Source organism: Falco naumanni, chromosome 6, assembly GCF_017639655.2.
Source record: "Falco naumanni isolate bFalNau1 chromosome 6, bFalNau1.pat, whole genome shotgun sequence".
Classification (NCBI taxonomy): domain Eukaryota; kingdom Metazoa; phylum Chordata; class Aves; order Falconiformes; family Falconidae; genus Falco; species Falco naumanni.
In genome coordinates, this window is record NC_054059.1 from 56,648,402 (window position 1) to 56,671,972 (window position 23,571).

Below are 23,571 nucleotides of genomic sequence, written 5' to 3' on the forward strand. Positions count from 1 at the left end.
TGGTGCTAATACTGTGAGTACTTATTTTCATAGGGGTGCATCCCCACTGTGATCCTTCTTCTACTAGGTGCTACTTTATAGAAGTAAACTGGCATTAGTCAATACCTTTCAAATTTGAAAACTTTATAGCTTAGTCTTATCAATGCTATGCTACCTTCAACCTTGCTGGATGTTTAATTATAAAGCTTTCGTTTCTAACACTATCCTTTCTAAAATGTCTATTATTTGTCTTTGAGACCTTTTTTTTTTTTTTTAAGATTGCACAGAAACTTGTGCTACATGCATGGTACTACAAAATAGTTTTCAATGTCAAAGGAAATACTGGCTTCAAAAAAACACCGGAGAGTATTTAGAGTTTAAGTTCTGCTTAAGGTTTTAAATTTTTGGCTTAAGATATTACAGGCATGTATAAATTGGGGGAAACTCCCTAACTCTTTCAATCCTATAGTATTCCTTTACAAATAAAGAATTACTTTTATGAGCAAGCTATAGGAAAATATTTTTTTGTCACTTTCAGCTACATAAATTTGATGTACGCTTTAGTTTGGCTTTGGCTTTTGATTTTGTTGGAGTAGGTAGACAACTGAGGAAGGAGTGGCGTTGTGTACATTCATCAGATATAGCCTTTTAAGTTTAGAAAAAAAGGGGAGTGAGGGAAATAGTTTGTGAGATGCTGAACAGATGCTTTGACTTTGTGATAAATGGTTTATGAATGTTGTCTGGAGCATTTAATGAAATGCTGTAGGACTAACACATGTAGATATATGCAAATTTACCGCTAAGTATTTTTAAATGATGAAAAATGAGCCTGAAAAAGTGGAGTACTATAAAATGTGTTGATGCAGAGAAAAATGTATGTTGGAGCTTCCAAAGACTACAGCAGATTACCTTACTATAGGAACAAGATCTTGAAATAATTCTAGTTCATTTGTTATAATTTATTGTGGTTTTATTTTCTTCCCAATGGTTTTATCTTAAGATAAGTTGAAAGAAAAAACATTTCAAAAGTTCTGCAAAGGTCAATTTTTATATTTAGTTCCTTTCTTCCCCCACCCCAGATTCCTTTCAGAAAAAGTTGTGAGGTTTATCAGCTTCCTGATCTTAGCTTTAGGAATGTTAAAAGTAACTTTATTTTGTATAGGGAAAGATCAGTTTCTTTCTGTGTATTGCTTAAAAATGTTTGTAAGATAAATTTAACAAAGGCTAAGAGGCAATGTAGACAGCTGTGGAGAATCAGTGCTAACAGCATGGAAAGGACTCTTCGTAATTTTTCCCTCATCCTTTTCAGTTTTCTAACTTATTTAGGAAAAAATTCTGATTTGCTGACATGCAGCTTTCCCCTGCCATATGTGTAGTATTTATTAAGAAAAATTTGAAAATACTGTCCTGTAGTGTGTCAGTTATGAATAATCAGGTGCTTAGAAGAGCATATGTATTAAGATAGAGCTCACCACAAGCATACTACCAAGTTTATTGTAGAGTTGAGGGGCATAAAAACTGCACACCAGTGGACATGGTTTACAAATGCTTTTCTGAGCAGCTATTGTGAAATTGTCAATTGATTCTAGACCGTAATCATTAAAGAATTCTAATAGCAGCAAACCTAAATAGTATAATGATTCCTTTGTGTCTTCATAAATGGGTATTAATGATAAAGAGATGATCCTATGCCAAATTTTCTAATAAAAATATCAATCAAATAATGGATTCTGCATGTAATTTTAAGTACAAACTAGTTATGTTACATTGTAGTAGAATTTTCTTTAAGCACCACCCCCTTTTTTTAAGATTGGTATCAAAAATGAAGATCTCAGCACTGTACTTCCTTTCTGTAACATTGCCTTTTCTTGCGTTATAAATTTTTTAGCACAGAATTGCTTTACAGACTACTAAATTAGCATGTCACACAGATAACTTAATCCACATACATAAATTTTCATCTTTTCCTGAGCAACAGCTTGTCAGCAATTTTCAGAATGGTTAATACAACTGTTTAGAACATAGTGGAACACAGTAGTTCCTTGTTGCCTAAAAATCAAATGACAAAGCTCAATATACAGAATGGTAATAATTTATACAAATATATATGGGGTGCAACCTAAGAGTTTTTGCACCAATGAATGCTCATTCGTGTACATACTCGCAGGACTTCTGTGAGAGTACTCATTTGGGCAAGTTCTCACAGACCTATGATTTTTGTAAAATTTAAGTTAATATTTGAACTGTTTTTTTGATGGATCTCATCTGAATCTTCTTCAGGAGGAATGTTTCTTTATTGTGGTGCTCTTTAGGCCTGAAAGTAGAACGGAAATTTGTCAACACAAAGCTGCTCAAATTGTTAAGCAGAGGGTCGGTAAGTTGAGGTTAGGAAACTTTTCTGCAGCAAAGATTCAGATTATATACAGAGTTGGGTTTTCTCACTTGTTTGTAAAGTTTTGCTTGGCATGCTGTGTCTTGGAAGCTTTGTTCTGTGGGGTTCATTCGTTAGGTAGTACCTAGTGCGGAGTTGTTGCTCTTGAAGAAATGGGGCTGCTCTAGGGCTGGGATAGCTGGTAGCCCTGTCTTTACAGTCCATTCTGCAGAACAGCAGGACAAACTGTTTTATCACTATGTCTTGTGTAACCTGTTTAAATATCTGATTTCTGCTTTCTACCTTTGTAGCTGGACAGGCTCAGCTTGTTCTTTCTTCTGTATACTTGTAAAATAAATTTACAAGGTGGGCTGTCTTCCAGCTATAGAAACTTTTGTTATCCCCTCAAATCCATTGGCAAACAGAGCAGCAAACCCAACTTTTCAGGACAAATGTGGTTTGGTGTCCTAAGCGAGCTATTTCTATTGCTAATGTATCTAAAATTCAAGTCTGTCTCGCGTTCTGGGTAGAAGAAGGTGTGGTAAAGCTGCATTGAAGAATGTTGACTTCATTATTCCGTATTTTTCATTTTCAGGAAACCTGTGGAGCAAGTTGAGAGAATTTTAGCCTCAGTGATCTCGGGATAATGATGATGCTTTGCTCCTCATTATTCTTATTCAGTCCATCTGTGATCGTATTTCCAATTATCTTATCCTAAAGCAGGAGAGAGAAAAGTTTGTAGGTGGAAACATCTATGTAGGTCCTCAGAGATATGTAATGTCTTCTGTAGATACTGCTTCAGTGTTGTTCCTAGATATTTTATAGCTTGCTGGATTTTCTTGGATTTTGAGGTTTTGGGATACGAAAGCCTATGCATTCCATCTTTTTTCACAGTGAACAATCAGTTTCTTAGGATTTATTTTTTTCTTTACTACTGTTGTGTGTCTTTTTTCCTTTCCCACTCCCTCCTTGTTTAGGATCATACATGATAGTGATTTCTTCAGACCATGACCCCGGAGAAAAGACTCGACTCCAGCTTCCAACGATGAAAGAAAATGATACTCACTGCATCGATTTCAGCTACCTTCTGTACAGCAAGAGTGGAGCAAACCCAGGCACATTGAACATCCTGGTTAGGGTGAACAAGGGGCCGCTGGCAAATCCCATCTGGAACGTCACTGGCTCCACTGGCAAAGACTGGCTTCGAGCAGAGTTGGCTGTCAGCACTTTCTGGCCTAATGAGTATCAGGTAAGCTTGCAATAAGTTCTCACCGCTTTATAACATTTACGGCGAGGTCCTATACAGTTTGTGTTCATTTTGGTCGATTCTGAGATTATTTTCCCAATGTCCTTAACTAAAGTGTTCTGTTCAGAATAAGTAATTATTTGGGATTGGATATTTTATATAGGAGTGATTGTTTAAAGTTACCTGTTACTGTATAATAGGAAAAAAATAAGATGAAAACAAGACTAATTAAAAGAAATGGTAAGGTTAAAGTCCAGGAACATAAAAAAAATGATAAAAACCCTCCCAGAAATAAATTGCCTGTGCAACTGTAATTTGTACCTGTGTTCCCTCCTCTTTTGGATATGCCTGTGTTACCATGTATAATTACATGACCGTAAACTGTGGATTTTTTTCCATATGACATTTGCTTCATTTGCTGTGTAGGCAGAATGGTGCTCACCTAATGAGCAGCTGCTCAGGACGTGTTTTTCTCCTGTTTGCTTGCTATGGGACAAAACCACCTGCAGTGTAGGGCTGTTGTTTAGAGAGAGAAATTGTCTTGTTATTACTAGATGCTGTTATTTGATTTGTTTGATTAACCTGAGAAGGTACCTGCAGCTGTTTTGCTCAGTGGGTATTTGATGTGAAGGATGAATCTCACACGCAGGCATTTTTGTCCTGGTGTATAGGAGTGGGAAGAGTTGGATTAGATGCAGTCATCTGCGTTGTTACACCATGAGGTGTTGTCATTGTTGTATCTAGTGCTTACAGGCCCCTGTCTAAGGATGCTTCAGTTCATTAGGGTTCTTGCAAACAGTTTGGATGTCCAGACTAATTATCAAATAAAGCAAAGTGGCCTCTTTATTAATGGTTTTCCCGAATAGTGATATTGTAGGAAGGTTTTGTAAAGTGCCTTTTCTAAAGTTCTTTGCAATTGTCCACCATCAAAATAATGTCCATAAAAAAACAAATATCAGTGCAAGCAGCTTTACTTATATAGTGAAACTGATGTCATTTACTATAATTTCATGGTTTTCTTCGGTTTTTGTTTCCCTGTTTTTAATATTTTTATTTATAAAGGAATTGAATCTATCAGTGACACTGAAACTGGGTAAAATTTGATTTAAAATTCTGAAACTTGGTTTCATAAAGCTTGGCTTCTGAGGAGGTGTTTTATTAACCCTTTTATGTTGCTAGAAAGTAGCTTTTGGTGTGCTTAAAAAAACAGGAGCCTTTTATAGCAGTACAGTAGTAATCAAATATAGTAGTATTATATGCAGTAAATCAGGTTTCTGCTGACAGATGGCTGGGCTTGACAACGAAATTGGTGGTTGGGGCCTTATCTTAGCAACATGGCCATTTTTCACATATGTTATAGCCTTCACGTTATCTCTCTATAGACTGCACTTAAATTCATTCTTTCCCTTGCTTGGTCATCCAGCAAAATATTGAAATCATGAGTAACACAGTTTATTTTTAAATTAAAAATAAATCTGGAGTAGGACTGGAGAACTGCTAATGGAACTTGCCGTTTTGAGTATAATGTGCACAATTGCTTTTATAAACAGGATGGGAAATCTGCATGCTCTTCATGCACACCTGCTTGTTTGCACAAAGAGGGCTAGTATTTTTGTGGGTTTAGATGGTCCTTTGAGGTCTTAAAGTCAATATTGCTCTTCATTATTCCTTTTTTTTTAATGTCTAATGTTTTGAGTTGAGGGTTTTTTTGGCATGGAAATACTTTTTTTCATTTTTCTCATAGGAATTTTTTGCTATAGACCTTTAGCTCATGATTTTGGCTTTTTGATCTACCTATTGGTCAATGAGGCTAGCTAGCACTGGTTTTTATAACAAGATGGAAGTGGTTCTTTACTAAACTGGGAATTGGATCCTGGCCTGTACAAGCAAACTCACGGCTAAAGATCACTGTGGAGCACAACTGTTTGCATATACTTTGTTAATCAGGTCAACTTCATTGCCATTTCCTTCACTTTTAAGTGAGGGAAGAGAGTGGAGATTAGTGGGGACTGCATAGCATGGGTTAAATTATAAGGAAGTCTCATATGGTGACTTGGAAGTTAGCAGGATGGCCATGTTAATAGTACTAATGAAGTGCTGCACCTAGGCTAATTAGCTTCTGAACAGCATTTCTGTGTTCTGCTGTGCTCTGTTGAAGCTTTATTGCTTCCTGTTCAAAACTAGCACAGTGTTTTTGCATGTTACTGTAATATATATTTATATATACAGTAATAAGTATATAAAGAGTTTATGCGGTTTTGGATGGACATAACATTTCCCTTCCAGGATTACTATTTTTTTTAATCCATTTACTTGCCTTTCTTTAACTGTGTTCTGTTGAATGATTTTTTTTTTTAATTTCCTCTCTCTGTTTTTAAAAAATATTTTATGACAAAACATAGTACAGTTTATTACAGTAGCTTTGCTGGATCAAGCTGAATTTTTGTTTAGCTTTGTATCCTGTCTCTCATGGCAGATGACAGTGGAAGCTTGTGGAAGAGTTCACAAACAGGACAAACTCATGGTCATACCTTCCCCAGAATATGCTTCCAGCCTTAAGCCTATTTGTCGTTCAAAATCTTTGAACTTCAGAACCAGCGTGGTGCCTTTCTATATTCCTGGTAGTCCATGGATTTTTTGTGGTGGTGGGTTTTTTTTTTTTTTTTTTTGTTTGGTGCTTGTTTGGGTTTTTTTGTTGGGTTTTTTTTGGGGAGGGGGCAGGGCAGGGAATGATTTAAACTTCTAGTGTCTACAGTATATATGACTTGAAATTCTAATGTCAGTTCAATGTTAGGACCATTCCTGTGGGTTTCTCCAAGCATAGGGCCTGTAATTCTTCAATTGTCATATTTTGCACTTGGGGAGTTTTGGCAGCCCTGCAATGATACAATCTGTCTTTTCTCTCCTGCCAGCAAGGCATCTGCATCTTCTGTTCTGCTTGTTTTAACATGTGGATGAACTGTTAAGGAATAGGGTTTCATTAGAGAATCCCTTGTGATCAAGGTTATGATTTGATTTTGATGCTTGTTAATTCTGGAATCTTTTTTTTTTTTATCACTGTGTTGGAAATATTGCCAGGTTTGACCTGCTTTAAGTTTCCTTCAAAGGAAAAAATATTTGGGACTTGTGTTTAAACTTTGTAACTGGCTGGGAGTTTTGTCTCTCTGTTGTCTGTGTTGGTTACTATTATAACTCATCAATTTATTTTGATGAGTTACAGGATGCTTATTTCTGTCTAGATGCATTGTTTTGTCTAATGCTTCTGTTCATTTCCCTGTTCTTTCCTGCTTTGCACAGTAGGAGTTATCCAACTGCTGAAGGCTGTCTCTTCCTTTCTGGCTCTGTCACTTCCCTTGCTACCTATGTCATCCTTTTTGAATTTGGGATTTGGGCTTGTGTGAAGTTTTTTGTTTGTTTGTTTTTGAACACTGTGTCGCAAAAGTCCCTTATATCCTATTTTTTGTGTTTCCCTCCAGCAATTTTTTTTTTTTGCTCCCACAGGGTCACATCCTTGCTTAATCAAGCGTGCGGTCCACTTTGCAATGTGGACCATGGGCTTTCCAGTTTTGGTTTTTTGTTACACCACTCTGTTTTTTGTAGCCTTTGAGCAGAAACTGATAAGAAACTCTGACTTGGAACTATAAATCTCAAACTTGTAAAAAATTAATTATTTGGTTTCTTTATGGCTCTCTGAAATGTCATTATGCAGTAACAGTGCTCTGTAGTTTAAAAAAATAGGCTGACTAGTATACAGGCTTGATAGGAGTGATGGTTACACTTTAAAGTATATCAAAGTAAGAACGCTGAACTGCACCACACAGAAGTTTTTATCAGTTCAGAAAGGCTAATGATGCATAACAACTTAAAAAACTAACAGAAGACTCTAGGAAGCCAAATAATTTTCTTGCTGAATTGTGAATCCTCATTTGGGTAATTAATCTGTTCTTTATTTTAATATTGATAATTTACAGGTTTCATAAAAGTTTGAATTGCTCAAAGATTTTGGAAGGTTATTTTCCTTTATGAAAGGTCTGAAAAATGTAATAGAAGTACTACAGGAGTATGGTAGGCTGATTGAAGAATCAATAATGGTGTGTACATATGTCGGATAAACTACTAAATATTTCTTGAGAAATAAGAGGATTTGTTGCCTTTTTGGATATCAGATCACTTCTAAACTTGCAGACATGAGGCTGTAAACAACCTGCATGCAGAAAAGTTGGGAAAGCAGGGGATTAGGTTTGGTTTAGTCAGTTGGTAATAGCTAAGAAAGGAATGGAACAAGTTAAATGCTAGCGGAAAACACAAAGTATGTACAACCTGTGTGAACTTGATAGAACTGAGTTACAGGCCAACTTAAGAAGAAAAACCCATCCTCCCAACATCTCACTTCCTATTTACAAGACAAATGTCCTTGACTGTATATGGCCTGTAACCTTGAAACACTATGTAGCACCACGAAAATGCAAAGAAGCTCTTTAAAACCAGAAGGCAGTAAAATGTCTTAGGAAAAGATTGGCTAGCTTTATAATTAAAGAAAGCTAAGTTAATATTTATTCAACTGAGACAGCTTTTTTTTTCTTCCCCCTTAAACTTGGAACAGTTTGTGTTCGGTAGGTAGTATAAGTCACCAAAATGCTCCTTGTATAGGTGCATCATTCTTTACCACTCCTTTTGGGAATAACTCCTTTGAGAATACTTTGTGGCTTTTAAGAACTTAAGGTGACAATTTATAACCTATTTTGTACCTAGATCATTAGTACACGATGAAAGGGCTTATACATCCATTTCTTTCTGTCTTTCTCCATCTTTCCCTCATAGTTTTCACCAGTTAAAAGCACTTTTGACTGTCTTGTTGCTTACCGGTATCACTAATGCTTGAAAATTGGAACCCTTTGGAAATATCTCCAAATAGGAATGATGTTGCTTTCTTGTCAGAAATGCTTTGTAAACCCCAAAGTGTTCTCCTGACTGTTGCTTGCTAGACAGCACTTAATCAATAAAATGTATAATGAAAGAAAATCTTCTGAAGACTTAGTCAGATAAATGCTTTTTTTATAATGAACTTTCTTATTGCTTCCTTAAGACTTGTTAGTACAAACAAAACACCATCTCCGTATTTTTTTTTTTTAACTGTTAGGATAAACATGGAAATGTGCAAGCATATCTGTCACATTTCTGTCTAATTTCTTCTGAGGTGTTTGTCAATTCGCTAAGGACAAAGAAAAATTTTAAGTTCCAACAGAGTGATTAGCAGCAACATTTTAATAATTTAGTTTTGTAGATCACAAAGCACTTGCAGCTCTCAAGGGACTGCTACAAATACTGTCTCGTTACTGGAAAATCATAGTGCACAGAGTCAAAGTGAGCATTGCTCAGACAGGCCCCCTCATGGCTGAGGTGCCAGCTTCCAGGTTTCCAGTCCCACCATAAGTATTGGAGTTTTCATGGAAGCTCGCTCTTGTTTCTTAGAAACAGTGCTGGTTTTGCCTGTTAGTTCTGGGCTGTGACATTGTTTCAGTAAGGTATGTCCTGCAGGATGGCCACAATGTTTTTTTTTTCCCCATCCAGTTAGTTCATTTATGAGCACAGGAAGTTCCTGAGGGATAGGGGAATGATGGTGGTGGGAGAGCAAAGAAATGTTGTCAGGAGAACACTTTGGGGTTTACAAAGCATTTCTGACAAGCTGTTGTCTTCTCCCCTGTCTGTTGTGTCTCCCCCCCCTTGTTTTTTTCCTTGCCTTTCTTTTTTTCTTAAGAACTTTTACATTGTCATATGGAGATGTATATAATATTTTTCCTAGATTGGTGGATTCGATTTTTCTTAGCCTGTTTTGGAGATAATTTGTTTTGGGGTCTGCTACATTAAAAAAGGGAAAATATGATACATTAGTATCAAAAATTTGTTACAATTAGAAATAGCAGAGATTATTGTTAATCAGGTAAAAGCTGTCAACCATGTCTAAGTCAGTGACCCAAGCCGTATTCCTCCGTTGCAAGCAGAGAACACTGAGAACACCATCCCAGCATTCCAGGGGCATAGAATAAATGACTTTGGTCACCTTGGATTTCACAGGCTAAGGAACCTATGGAGTCTGAGCAATCACTTATATTGATCTATCCTTAGTACTGTGCTGAAGAAAATGATATCGCAGGATTTTGAAGCTAAATGGCTTGTATGTCTAAAAGGCAACTTTTAGCTGTAATGTAGCTCTTCAGAAATAACATGCCTTTCTAAGTTTGCTCCTTTCTTTTTCCTTTGTTTAAGTTTTCAACACTGTCTTTTCCACTGCTTTGCTTTCTGTTATATTACAGTCTGTGAGCAACTTTATTTTGTTCTGCTGTTTTCTGGATTTCCTTTGTTAAATGTATGATCTGAACTTAAAACTAAGGTAGAAATGTCATACTTGATGCACTGGAGTATTGTAAGGACCTGCATGGCTATACATGCAAGTGTTCAGTTTTCTTTCTTCTGAGTAACGTAGTGTCAATGAAGCTAATGAGCATTTTGACTTTATTCTCTGCAAGGTAGTCGTTATCTTCAGGGTGAGATGACAAAACTTTAGTAGGTCTGTGGCATTTCCAGAGGCAGTGAAAGGTTTGGAGTTAATGTGCTGTATGAGTCCATGTTATAAATTATCTTTAATTACCTGAGAGTCTCAGGTGGAAAAGTGACTGACTGTAAACTTATAGTTACTCTGAAATAAATATGCAAAATTTTTAGCCAGTGCTTAATTTCTGATGAAATATGTGTGACTAACCTCAGTGCTTTTCTAGGAAACATTCTACTCATCAACAAGGTGGTATGCAAATTTTATATTAACCTTGATTACCAAGATTGTGAAAAGCCTGTAGCATTCCCCTCCCCATCATACAGCAGGCACTGTCAGGCAGTGAAGTATAAAACACACTATTGCTAATCAGCCACCTTAGTGTGCTTAATTCAATTCCCTTTTTCAGAAATAGAAGATTGACTTAAATCACGGTGTGTAAATAAAGAAGTTCTGGATGGTTCCTTTTGTCAAGGCTTCTTTTTTTTTAGGCTTTTTGTATATAGTTGGAAAGCATAATTGTTATGTAAGAACCTCAGATTTTGTCATATTTTTGTCAGCTTCTGCAAGATCCCATCTCTTTCTGAGAAAAACTGTGAATATCATGTTATCAAGGAGTTGGCAATGATACACTCTTCCACTCAGCTTGTCTTAAAATATGTTTTTATTCACGTGAAAAGTGAAATGAATGAAAGAGGGTTATGGCAGAGATCAGTGATACATGCTTGAAGAAGATGCTTAAAGGAAAACAGAAGTTGGTAATACTTCATTTCATTATACAGGTTTTGAAAAGATTGAGTAATGAATTGTGCTCTGTTAGGGGTTTCCAGATTACCCCTAAGTGAAAGTAAATAAAAGGAAAAGTTTAGTAGTGCAGTATTACATCATTATCAAAAAGTTAACTAAAATCTCCGCAATTCAAAAATTGGAAACAATTAACCTCCAAATTTGTGGCCTTGAAGAGTCAGGGACTTAAAAGACTGAACTCGTCAATTCATCACTGGTAAGGTGTATTGGTAAGTAATTTCTGCTGTGAAGCATTGTATGATGTCTGGATTTTTTCTTGACACTCCGTCCCCCACCAACAATGCCTATGTTGGATAAAAAGTAGTACTGAGAATTATGCAGCCACTTTAACTTTCTCTTTGTCCTTTTCTGCCTTTTATTATTAGGGCAAGATGAAATGCTCTAGAAGAATTATTTTTTTTAGTCTGTGCACACTATACTGCAATATGTTGGTTGTTTTGATGGATTTTTTGAATATTTTCTTTTTCTAATGCTAAATGGTGAACAAGCCTGAGGCTTGGAGTAAAGTCAAAAGGTTTTCTTCATCCAGAGTAATATGTAATAGGAATCCCATGTTGACTGGTGATATGACCTCCTCATAGGGAAATAAATGAATGCCTTTATAATTCTTTCTACCCTGTATGTACTTCTTTTCTTTAGTTTAGACTTTGTTTGAGGTGACATTGAAAAAACAGCTGAGATGGTTGCTCTGAAGGAAAAAATCATCAAAATTCAAAGATGGGGGAGAAGTGTATCAATTATTTTGCATGAGTATCCCATTCTGATAATTATGCAAGGTATGTGTATTAAAACAAATAAACGAGCAAGCAAACAGACCAGTATTGTTGAATTTTCCCCTTTGACCAAAAGATATTACAAAGCATTTTACAGACGCCCTCACCCTCCTTGCCCGCTTCTGTTAGAGTGAAGTAAATTTTACCCCTATTCTGGATATTCTGAAAATTCATCTAAAGCAGAATAATCTGGCTGTAAGGTAGTAATGGGAAGTTTGCAAACTAGTAATTGCCCTGCGGGATGCAGGGTGATGGTGCAATCAGGCAGATAGTGCTCTGGGCTCAAAGCCAGGGACTGTTGCATTGTAGTCTTTGCAGACATATTTTTTTCTTCTTTGAGAGCTCTCAGAGTCAGTTGTGGAGCTCCTTCGCTATTTTCTTTAAATGTCTTTATGTGCAACTCCCAGAAGATTTAAAGAATTGGTATAGAACTTGTTGGAGTGGATTACTTCAGCAAAGTACTTTGGCTGTCTAGAAGAAACCCTGTGCAATCCTGTGAGCCAAGCTGGTTTTTTTCCTGGTGTGTGGTGGTTGGTGGGGTGGTTCTGTTTGTTTTGGTTTTGTTTGTTTGTTTCCCCCGTTGGTTTTTTGTTTGGTTGGGTTTTTTTGTATTTTTGTCAGGGTAGGAGCCCAGGGTCTTGAGTCTTTTTTGCGTGTGGTCCACGAGACCTTGTCTCATACCATTGATTTGCTGGAATGGGTTCTGTGGCTGGAAACCTTTTTGGTTTTAGGGTTTAAAGTTGCTCTCTGAGGTTTTGTTGCTGCATATACCAGGATCACTGCATCTCTGTCAGCATCAGAAACAAGCAACAGCAAATGGAAACCCATCCAAGACAGTGCATTAGCACTTGTTCGCTGCAAGGCAGAGCGAAGACATGTTTTCCACCACAGTGGAGGGGACAGATCATGTGGGCATCCCTGCTAATGCAGAGCAGAGGAATTCATGGGGTTGTGGCAGTGTCATTTTACTGTCTTGTTACAGTATGAACATTGCATTTGCTGGGGGTGGTTGTGTGTGCCAGTTTGGTCCTTTGTGTGAATCACCTGTAAAATTTCATAATGTTGATTTTTAGTCTTGAGTCAACTTTTTGGCTTGAGTAACAAGATTGACAATTACGGCACAATGTCTTTGCTATGCTATGCTTGCCAGGCAATGAATGCATCTCACAGGCTGTGCACTCTTCAGTAGGTGTTGTCTTTTGGAAGAAAATAACTTGTCAATTCTCTTCTTTAAACTGTGATTTTTATTATTATTATTATTGTGCTGTATTCGGTGATTAAATGCTGCAAGTTTTTAGCTCCTCAAATATAAGAGACATGCATCTGTCACCTGGAAGTAATAGAGGTTTTCTGCTGTTTATGGAATGAAGTAATTTACAAGCAAGGAAAATATACTTGTTCAATTTGAATGATTTTATGATAAGCCTTTAACAACAACAACAAAAAATAATCTTGTAATGCCAGCATTCCCAGTGCATTGTTGAAGTACTGGAAGAGGAATCAAATATTAGGGATTTTGGGGGAACACTCAAGTGGTGGTGGTCTTGAGCTGTAAGACAGAACAAGCTTTATAACTCAGTGCAGATGTTGGTTTCTGTGGGGGGTATCATCCTGTCACTGGCTTATGGGAAAGGGGGAAGAAAGAAGCAGTGGTTGTGCCAGATTCAGAAGCAGATACCTGAAGGAGCTGCCTGCTAGAGCATTTCTAAATTGCTCTGCCAGCAACAGAAGAGAAGGGGAAAGGAACTAGTGAGTATACTGTATCATCTAGCTGCCAAACAGCAGCAAAATACCTTTTATCTGGAGCATGTATGTGGCTGCCCTTTGGGCATGCATTGTGCTAACGTCATGTAAATTTGGTAGGCCTGATTGTTAGTTGACTTGGTTGGACCTGATTAGCTTCAAATTTGGGAGTTGAATGGTTAACTTCAGAGTAGGATTTTACCTGGAAATGCAAAAAAAACCCACACTAACTTTGTGGAATGGAGACAGATAATCTTTCTTTCCTCTGACCTTTTTCTTTCTTTTTGTGAATATAAAGGCACACATGCTCATGTACACACCTTCTCTCATGTGAGTGAACCCTTGTTTTTCACCCCCATCTTCTCTACCATGTTTAGGTGATGACTGTAAACTTTCCAGCCTTCACAAAATGAATTAACAAACAGTTGTAACCAGTCCCTTTACACGACGCGCCCCCCCCCCCTTTTTTTTTCTTCCTTTTGACCTGTGTTACCTTTTGTATCAAATACAAGTGCACCCTTGTGTGTCTGCGTTGCCAATTGGTTCACTCTTTCAGAGGTTTTGTGGTTTAAAAAAAAAGAATCAATTTCAGCTAGTGATGTGCTTGAATTGCCATGTTGAACTTGTGAGTTGAACTTTGGCATTTCTCTAATTCTGGTTCTTTACAGCACAGCCACTGTGTGGTGAGTCTGAAAAGGAAGCCAAGGAGCACTGAAGTCTTCCCTTAATTTCAGACTTGCCTTCAGAAGGGCAGGGAGGACTCGGCACTGTGGTCCTTGCTTCCATCTCCTGCTGCACCTATGGCTGCAGGCAAGAGGACTGCAACACTGGTTGTCCCCCTGCTGCCACCCCTTTTCCAGTTCTCCCAGCTGCTGCCCTTGGAAAGGGTCTAGGGAAGTCAGCGTCAGTCTTAGCTCTGCACTAGCACAAATCCCTACCCTGCTGTGTAAGTGCACACTTCCAGGGTGATATTTGGTCTTCTCCTTTGGCAGAATGAATATGTGCTGCCCTTTACATGCACTTGTACTTGTGAAGAACACATGAATCCAAATAACATCATGTTTCTTAAAAATAAAATAATAATTAATAATAATACTACCAACAAAATAAACCACCCACGTCCCTTTTTCCATGATGGTAAGCCAAGGGGATGACAAGTTCCTGTTAATGTGTTTCCAGTGTTTTTTAATGTAAATTTAAAAAATGTGATATCAATCTGTTGTTCGGTTTTATACTGCTTTTAACGATAGAAGTGTGAGCCTACCATGCTGAACAAATTTCTCTCCTATGTGAAGTGAATTATTAAACTGTTTTGTAATGTACTGCAGACTGTGGTAAGTTATCAAAATATGGTGGTGTTTTTTGGTTTGGTTTTGGTTGTGTGGGTTTTTTTTATACAGGTAAAAATATCAAGCAGCTTGCAATGCATTTGCAAGTTACAAAGAATATTTGCTGTCATAGATCTTGACAAGAAATGAGTTGTTTTTTGTGCAGCTGAGCATAGGAATCTGAACAAATGTGGAATTTGCTTGGTTGGCACATTTCTATTTTAACCAAAAGTGGATAACACCAAACCTGACAGTAGGTGTACATGGGATGGTGTTTGTGTGTCTGTGAGCATGTGTCTGCCTGTGCCTAGGTTTTTTGCTTCTGTTTTCATAAGGATAAAAATGAACCTTGAAGTGTCATCTTTGGTCTTGGATTTAATTATGAGATCTTAACAGCAGATATTTTAGAACAATGAAAGGGTATAGAGTTTAGCAGCACCTGTCTGGTTTTCCATTAAGAGATGGAACATCAAATGTACTTCTTTCAGTAGCATTGAAATCAGTCTGAATTACATTGCTGAACTGTTGATTTATTACTAATTTGTCTGAAGTATAATGTGTAGTATAACCAATATTTTTCAAAAAACTGCAAGTAGTTTCAGTTTTATGTTTGCCTTCATTCAGAATGCCTGGTGAAATAGAACATGGCATGCATTTCAATATATTATTTATTTACATGTTAGATAAGTACTGCATAGTGGTTGAAATGGAAAAATGTTTAAGTGGGTATTTTGTCACAACAAAACAGTTAAACCAGACACACACGCTTTCTTTGGCTGCAGCTTTACAGAACCATCAGTTAGGTTCAATGTATTTGACTGAAGAACTGCCCTCCAAATTAGAAAGAATTTGTTCTTTTATTTTTAAAAATGTAACAGTAAAGCTTTCATTTTCAATAAATTTACTTTCTCTTTTTTCCTTTCTTTAACCCTATTTTTTCTCTTGTCGAGGGTATTATGTGTGGTAAGATAGTACTGAAAAAATTATGTGCTTCAAGATCTTGTTGACTGTGGTCAGATCTGTAACGGGGAATTCTGCTGAAATACTGTTTGTGTTTTATTCTGAGCATATGTGTGTGTTGCTCGTTCTCAAAAAGGGGTGGCAAGATCAGTAGTACAGGCAATAAGCTTAGTTTCTCTTTCTGAATCTGAAAATGACAGTGTAATCCAGGTACAGATATTCTTAGTAACCACATGGAGGGTTATAATTTTACTCAAAAAGTAAAGTCATAACAAAGATAGTTTTCTTCTCCATTTTAATTAGATCCTTAATTAAATTGGTAAAACTAGCTTGTCCAGTTTTAAATCCATAGTAATTTTGCTGCGGTAAGCCTGCTGTAGTGTTAAAACTGGTTCTGCAAGTGCTGTGTACCGGCTGAGATTGCAGAGTAGTTTTCCTGCTACAGAACACCTCTGATGCAAACTCTGCAGAAACCACCTTGGTAGCTTCATTTAACAGACAGTATTTGGCTACTGCATACCAAACAACTGCACTTTCACAACAGTCTTTTCTGACAGATGTGAAGAAAAAATACTTCAGGTTTGGCCAGGATGGGGGCAAAGCACAACACAAGAAAAATATGTTAATTGTGTCATTTCGCAAATGCTGCCTCTTCCCCTTGGTGCTCCTTGGCTGCTTTCTCCCGGAGCAGGTTCTTGTTATGTCACTGGGGAAAAAAAAATACAAAAAAGATATGAAGAACTAAAAAACTGCAAGCCCCCAAGCAAAGCCTAACCAAACTACGCAGCAAAAATCAAGTCTTTCCACATGAGGCTGGTGAGTTGCCTAGGGTCACTGAGGAGTGTGATGCTTCCCTGCATTCCCTTCCTGCTTCCCTACAGAAGAGGGGGAAGGGGGGATGTGAGGAGGCAGTTGGGGGACCAGGAGGCTCCATCACTTTTTAGCCCATAGGTCTGCACAGCGCAGTGCTGCCTTTGATGCTGTGACCTGCACTTTCTTAACCAGGGCTGCAGCAAAACTACCTGGGACTTTTAACTTGATGCACCCTGCAAGCCAGCCCTATTTATTGGTTACTGGGGAAACAAATTTCCATTTAAGATCTGGGAGGGTTTTTTTAGTGGTGGCTGGGAGAAAAGCTTGCACCTGGAGTCTTTAGGCAGGTCTCCTGTCTTCATGTTCGGGAAAGGAAATTTTCTGAACCCATAATAAATGCAAAGTGTTGTAGGGCCTTTTTCTTGGAAATGTGCAGGTGGACCTGAAAGGGATAAATCGGAGAGAAGGCTCCAAATGTGAGCATCAGCAGAGCACAAGCTGCTGGAGCAGTCAGCACCAAGAAGGCAAAGGCTGGGAGGATGATGGGAAGTTGTCACTTCAGATACGACTTCCTGGATCTTGGACATCAGTAATAGGCAACAAATATTTCTGGAGCCATTATTTAATGAATGGCGAGTTAAGTTGCCTCTGGAACACTGATGGTGAGAAGAGGTGAATGGACAAATATTTCTATGGAGAATTTATTTTTGGCAAAAATTATTAACTATTAGATACTTGATTTCAGAAAATATATGTCAAAATAAGAGCAGGATCTGCTTCCTTAGCTGTAGTCAACAGGTTCAGTGTGGTTGTTTGGCAAAAGAAGGAATTTTAATGTTTTTTTTAATAGTAACAAAAAATCAAGTACATTTTTTTCATAAAATGGAAAACCAGTTTAGTTTTAAGTTACATAAATTGGGAAATTTAATCATTTGAGTGTTGTTTGGTAGAATAAATTTATTCCCCAGAGAGAATAGGGCCAAATACTTAATGCCTCCAAAGATCATGTAGGAGAGGTGTGCAGCTGCAAAATGAACTTGTCTGTGGAAAAGCTGTAAGCTGAAATAGTAGTGGTTTTGGTGTGGGGTTTTTTTTTTTCTAGCACTTCTCTGACAGTGTTAGATGAGGCTAAAGCTGAACATCTGAAAAACGATCCAAGAAAACTTACAAAGCATAGAAACTGGACTTCAGATTTTCCATTGATATCACTCATATAGTTTAAAATCAGAGTAGTGTATTAAAGAAAATGAAACAGTTTTTGTTTAAGTTAAATGTGCCTTCATGTGACTGCTTCACTTTTATTAGTTCAAGTACTGTAATTGTAAACGTAGTAAATTTTCATGGGGTACAAAGGAGCATTTTAGCAGATCTTAATTGCTTTTCTAAATTCTTTAGTTTCATATAAATATTATGATTCAAGTTGATAAGTAATTTTTATCTGTTATTTAATGTTGAGGCTTTTACAGGTATTTCCTCCTTTAGTTCCACAGTGATGATATTTAAGATATAATTAAAGTTTACAATTTAGAGCTGTAGGAGCTGTTTTATCTTTGCTCTAATATAGTTACAAAATAAAGTTGGCTGTGTAGAGAATAGGAGTAAAACTTGGTTGCAAAATTGGTACAGATTGCCTGCAGAACTGTGCTGGAGTATTCAGGAAAGAAAGTTTTGTATAATCTATTGTGTACAATATCTTCAAATAAGTAGTGAAGAAATGGTGCTAAATGAATCTGTAGCCTAGAAGCTGTTCTGGTATAAAATTTTTCAGGAAAGGGTTGATATTCTTCTGACATTACCCAGGGAGAATTTTCACACACCCTATTTAAAATAAAGCTAGGATCTTCGGGTTTTGTTAGTAAATGCAGATGTGGTTATTAGTGGGCTTTAATATGTTTTCATTTACTGTTGTTTCTTATGCTAGCTCATGTACTTAAGCTTTGATTCTCTTAGTTTTAGGAAGACTTATCAAGTGGCTGCCACTGAATGCAAGTTTCCACATAGCAGTGGGAATAGTATTTCCTATTTACTTACTCTTATTGCCATGGCAGGTAACAGTAATTAAAGGCAACTTTAAAAGATGGTGTTTTAGTTTCTCTTTCAAGTTTTCTTTCCCAAGCTAATTAAAATGACAAATAGCCCCTCCCCTCCATTCTGCAATTGTGAGTTTGCTTTTATGCCTCTTCTCTTCCACAGTGCTTGGTAGTAGCTTTGTAGGCAGCATGAGACACCTCTTCTGCCACATTACAGAAGATTCACGCTTCTGGCAACTTTCTTCTACCCCATCATCATCTACTCAATATGTAAATTCATCATCCGTGTCACAGTGCTTATTATTTTAAATTTACAAATTAATCCTTGCTATTTTTCTCAAAGAAGTAATTTGTTCTTTCAGACTTGTTTCCTTTCCTGTAAATGAGCTGTTGGTATTGTGTTGGTTGTAAATTGTGCTTTCTAAGGATGATTGATATTGAGCCAATATGCCATGGCTAGTGCAGACCAAGGAAAACAGTGGTCCTGAAAACAAGTAACAATGACTTAGTTTGAACATGAATTGGTCTGTCTCTTCTGGTTAGCTGCAGCATCCCAGGACATGTATTTCCTGAAGTGAAATTGTAAACAGTTTTTCAGAACAGGTTCTTGATAACTGATTTAGGTCTTTTGTGCACCATTAATCTTTGTCATGTCTTGCAGGCATGTATCCATCACAGAAATCAGCCCATTAAGAGTTTTGGTAACAGAGATGCAGTATCTACATGTGTCACTGCAGCAGCTCTGTGTTGTCAGCGTTACACAGAAAAGAGGATGAGGTCTATTAAGGAAGCAGTGTACTATGAAGTTAAAGATCATTTGTGTGTGGTGTGTTAAAAGTGATCTACTGGCACCTTCAAACCTGACCACTTAGGGGTATATAAGCCCAAGTCAGCAATAAAAACACGGCCAGAATGCAGTACAGTGACTGCTGACAGACAGTTGTAGTTGTACAGTGGAACTGTAGGCTCATGAAGTCCACAAAGTCCACTGCGCTGTGTTCAGCCTCTTGCGTGCAAATTTGTAAAGCAGTCAGCAGTTTCAGTTTGCTTAGCATCACAGTGGAGGTGGAGATACTGTCCATGCTACATGGACAGTCTCAGTCTGTCAAAGGACTCAGATACGGATGTAATGAGCGTAATGCACAGCTGGTGAATAAAGGGATTATTCATAATGCTAAGGCAAACCTGCACAATTTTTTTTGGTAATAGACATGTTAACTTAGCGTGCATACAATAAACAATGAGAATTCATGAGATACTTTACTTGACAATAACATGATGGGCGTGTTTTATATGTTCAGCTGCTGTATGGAACTGGAGTCCGTGGAACGAAGCTAATACTGCCATACGTAATGTCAGTTAGCAGTGTGAGGCTTTTTTTTGTTGTCTTCAGTGATTATTTCTCATACAAGAATTAAAGTTAAATGATATTTAGTCTACTAATGTATTTTCCTCACTTATGAACATTTGAGACAAACGTAATTCACACTTAGCAGGTATATGCTTTAAACTGCTATGTAGTCTGATATTCCTGTGTGCCTTTTGAACATGCAGATGTTAAAAATAGTTAGCCTTCCCGTCCAGATAGGCTGTTTCTGGGCTGCTTTCAGGAGAAGCTGACTTTGTGAGTCAGGGCCATATTGACTGACTTTTACTTGGGATGAGTCTACCCCAGCAGTGCTCTCTGTTTTGGCTTTTGTTGTTCTTGTTGAACGGCAATTTCAGGAGAAAACTGAAAAGAATCTCACAAGGCTGCAATTGTCATCTTTCATCTTAAAATCACTTCAACCAGAGATAAAAGGTCGTTACTCCCAGTGTGTAGTTATAGGTAGTATACTATTATGTCATCTTACTTCAGAGTATTTTCACTTATCCAAGAGGCCAAGGCAGGAAGAATCCAAGATGATAGTGGTGCTAAACTGAGCTCATTGAAGCTGTGAAATTTTTAGTTGTTCTGCCAAAAAGGCAGCTGAACTACAGTGAAAAAGCAATTACATTTCTCAGGAGAAAACAGTCTTTTGATAGAGATGTGGTTTAATCCCACTTCCTAAATTAATATGAAACATAACAGTAAAAAGGTTCTGCATCTGTCTGCCTAGCTACACTTGTTAGACATGTAATTTCTTCTTCTCCTTCTGATCTCTGAAGGACAAGACCGTGCTAGCAGATTCTGCATTGTGTAGATAGCGGTGAGCATATAAGTAGACTCTATTGTGATGAATCCTCTGGACTGGTTCATGTTTAGTTATTTGTAAGCACCTGCTGTTGAATAGTTCTTTATTTAGATGTTCTCATTTCAAAATACCGTATTTCTGTGGACTCTTAACTACTGGTTCTGTAAGAATGCTCTTACCTTGGATTTGTTCATGAGCAGCTGTACTGAGTAACTGCATGTAGACAAGACTGTAATCTTTCCTGGTGAGTATAAATACATATTTATTCAAGTAGCTGAAACTGTTAACAGATGGCAGATGGAAGTAAAAACATACTGTGTGCACTGCTCCTTCTTTCTGCATTTCTTCCCTCCTCCTCTATTTGGGGAAACCAGAGAGAGAATTATCATGTGTTCTTGAAAAGTGGATGTAACTGCTCTGCCAATGAGCTTTCAAACATTCTGCTTCCAACAAAAGAGTTTTAATGTTCTCATGCCTTTGTGGAGTTGGAAAATGTTTAACAGTTCTGAGAAAACCATCATAGCAACTTCTTGTCATCTATTTAGAGCAGAACATAGGTAGAATGTCAATCAGCATTTGAAGTGATTTTTTTTTTGTCCATTTGAATAGAGAAGTACTTAGTTCTGCTGATGTTATAAAGATCTTAAAACACTTAGCTTACTATGTAGAATAGTGATTTTTAAACAATTTTGAGGGTGTTACAGAATCTTAAACCACTGATTATTTTTGTAAGATAAGAGAAAACCTTCCTTCCTTGCAATATACCTGCTCCTTAATGACTCAGCCCAAAGGGTCGTTTTTCTGTACCTTGCAGCAACTCAATGAAATCCTCTACAATTTTGGAATTTTTCATTTTTTTTATTTTTTTAATAATTTTATTTTTATTAAACATTTGCCCCAGTAAAAACTAGGGAAATACTTTCTGTTTTCAAGGTATATCTGAAGCCATTGGTTGTTTAGAAGTATGTCTGTCTTTTTTAAAGTTAGAGCGAGGTACAGTAACAGTAGTTAATTTTCAGCAAGTTGCATAGGGTTAGCTGTCAGAGGTGAGGTGTGGAAACCCTGTCACTTCCATGCAGTTCTTCTTTTTCGATTTTTACTAGGGATTCATTTGCTTTTTCTGAAGTATTTCGGGTTTATATTGCCTTATTATTCTCTCCCCATGGTAACTTTTTTCATTTGAAGTTAGGGTTAGTAATGGGTTCAGTATATGATACTAGGTAAAAATGGTAGGAAACATTCAATGATTTATCTGCTCAGCTTCTTACCTGAATTTCAGCACATCTTCAGAGGAGTAACTACTTATTCTGTTGGAAGAACTCATTCACCCACTTTCTGCATCTAAAGAATAGGAAACCTTGTGTGTAGGATCTACAGGAGGGCAGTACAGACAGATTAAAACTGTCAGAAGACTGATACTTGGAAATTCCAGGAACTACAGTTTGAACTGGAGACAATAAAATAACTTCACTTAACTGAAGAAGTGGAAAATGGTTGTAAGATGAGGCAGTCAAGCTTGCATGCAGTTTCATACAAGTTTATGAACGTGTTCCCTTCTCCACTGTCCCTAGTGCAGATCAGTCAGAGTCCCCTTGGCCCCAGCTTCCCACTGTTTAGTAGAGGAGATACTACCTGGTCACAGGAAAATATGAAGTATGATTTCGGTTTTGTTATTGCCCTGAAAAGATGAGCTTGTTACAATTCTAATTTATTTAATGTAGTTTTTTCCTACATGGGTAGACCTGTATTTGCGTAAGCGTTGAAAGAAAGCAGGGCTGGAGATGAGGGCATTGTTGTCAGCCCTGGAGCCCCCATGAGGGTGTCTCCCCGTGTTTGTGTCTGTGCAAGGCCACTGCGCGCACTCTGCGTGTTTTAGGACTCATTGGACCAACCTACTGGTTTAACCCATTAGCCTGGCAGAAAAACCTAACTCTGCAATAAAAGTCAGTAGAGCAGAGCTCCCTTGCTCCTGGAAAGATCTGATGAGGTTTGATGCTGGGAGAAGGCCAGACATGGACCGTGCAGGTAGGGGCAGTGAGATTAAGAGGGAAACCTGCCCTTGCTGATGGGAAAGTGCTAATTGTGTCAGCTGCTTGTTAAAATGTTGCCAAAGCTTTCCAAATTTCAGGAAAGTAATCTTTTCTGCCTTTGAAGTTTGTGTGTTATAAATTATTACCCCATTTAAAACACTTATCATGAGGTATCTGTGAACCCCAAATGTTTCTTAACATGATCAAAAGCTGAAAATTTCGAATTGTTGCAATACAGATGCTTGTTAAAAACCAAATGTATGAGGAATCTGAAAACAACCCTATGAATAGCATCTGAGTTTTTTTCATAGTTCTTTACAGTGTTTCTGGAAGAAGTAGGGATCTGTTCTTGGGGTTCTGAAAGAAAATGAAATGTGATTTCATGAATTTATGTTTTAAACTCTGAGCATTCTGTGTTAACTTAAAAGAAGGAAGTCACCTGTCGTGTGCTGTGTCACAGAGATCCCTTTAATCAATCAGTGTCAGCCACTGTTTATTGTAGAGTGCTCGCTTTCAAAATCTGGCTCATTGTTTAAATGGGTTTCACAATGCAGTTTGACTGGTTACTCTAAAAAAATTTCATTTACATCTGCTGCATCAAATTGATACCAAATTGTGTATATTGGTCTGGAAGAACATAGTCTTCACTTTCCACTTTGAAGCTCGAATCCTCATTACCCTCTAGTAACTACCCTAATAGTAACCACTACTATCTAAATATGGTGTTTTTTTTTTAAAATAGTTATTTAAGTTGATTATTTTTATAT

The 23,571-nt window shown here is 37.4% G+C and overlaps 1 protein-coding gene across 7 annotated transcripts in view; it reads left to right on the plus strand.

Annotated features, from left to right (window-relative positions):
• The window catches only part of PTPRK (protein tyrosine phosphatase receptor type K), a 411,664-nt gene that overhangs the window by 135,622 nt on the left and 252,471 nt on the right, over positions 1-23,571 (plus strand). For all 7 annotated transcript variants that reach the window (XM_040597798.1, XM_040597792.1, XM_040597791.1 and 4 more), the window contains exon 3: positions 3,328-3,599. In XM_040597798.1, the coding sequence (XP_040453732.1) occupies positions 3,328-3,599 (272 nt within the window). The remainder of the gene's footprint in view (positions 1-3,327; positions 3,600-23,571) is intronic.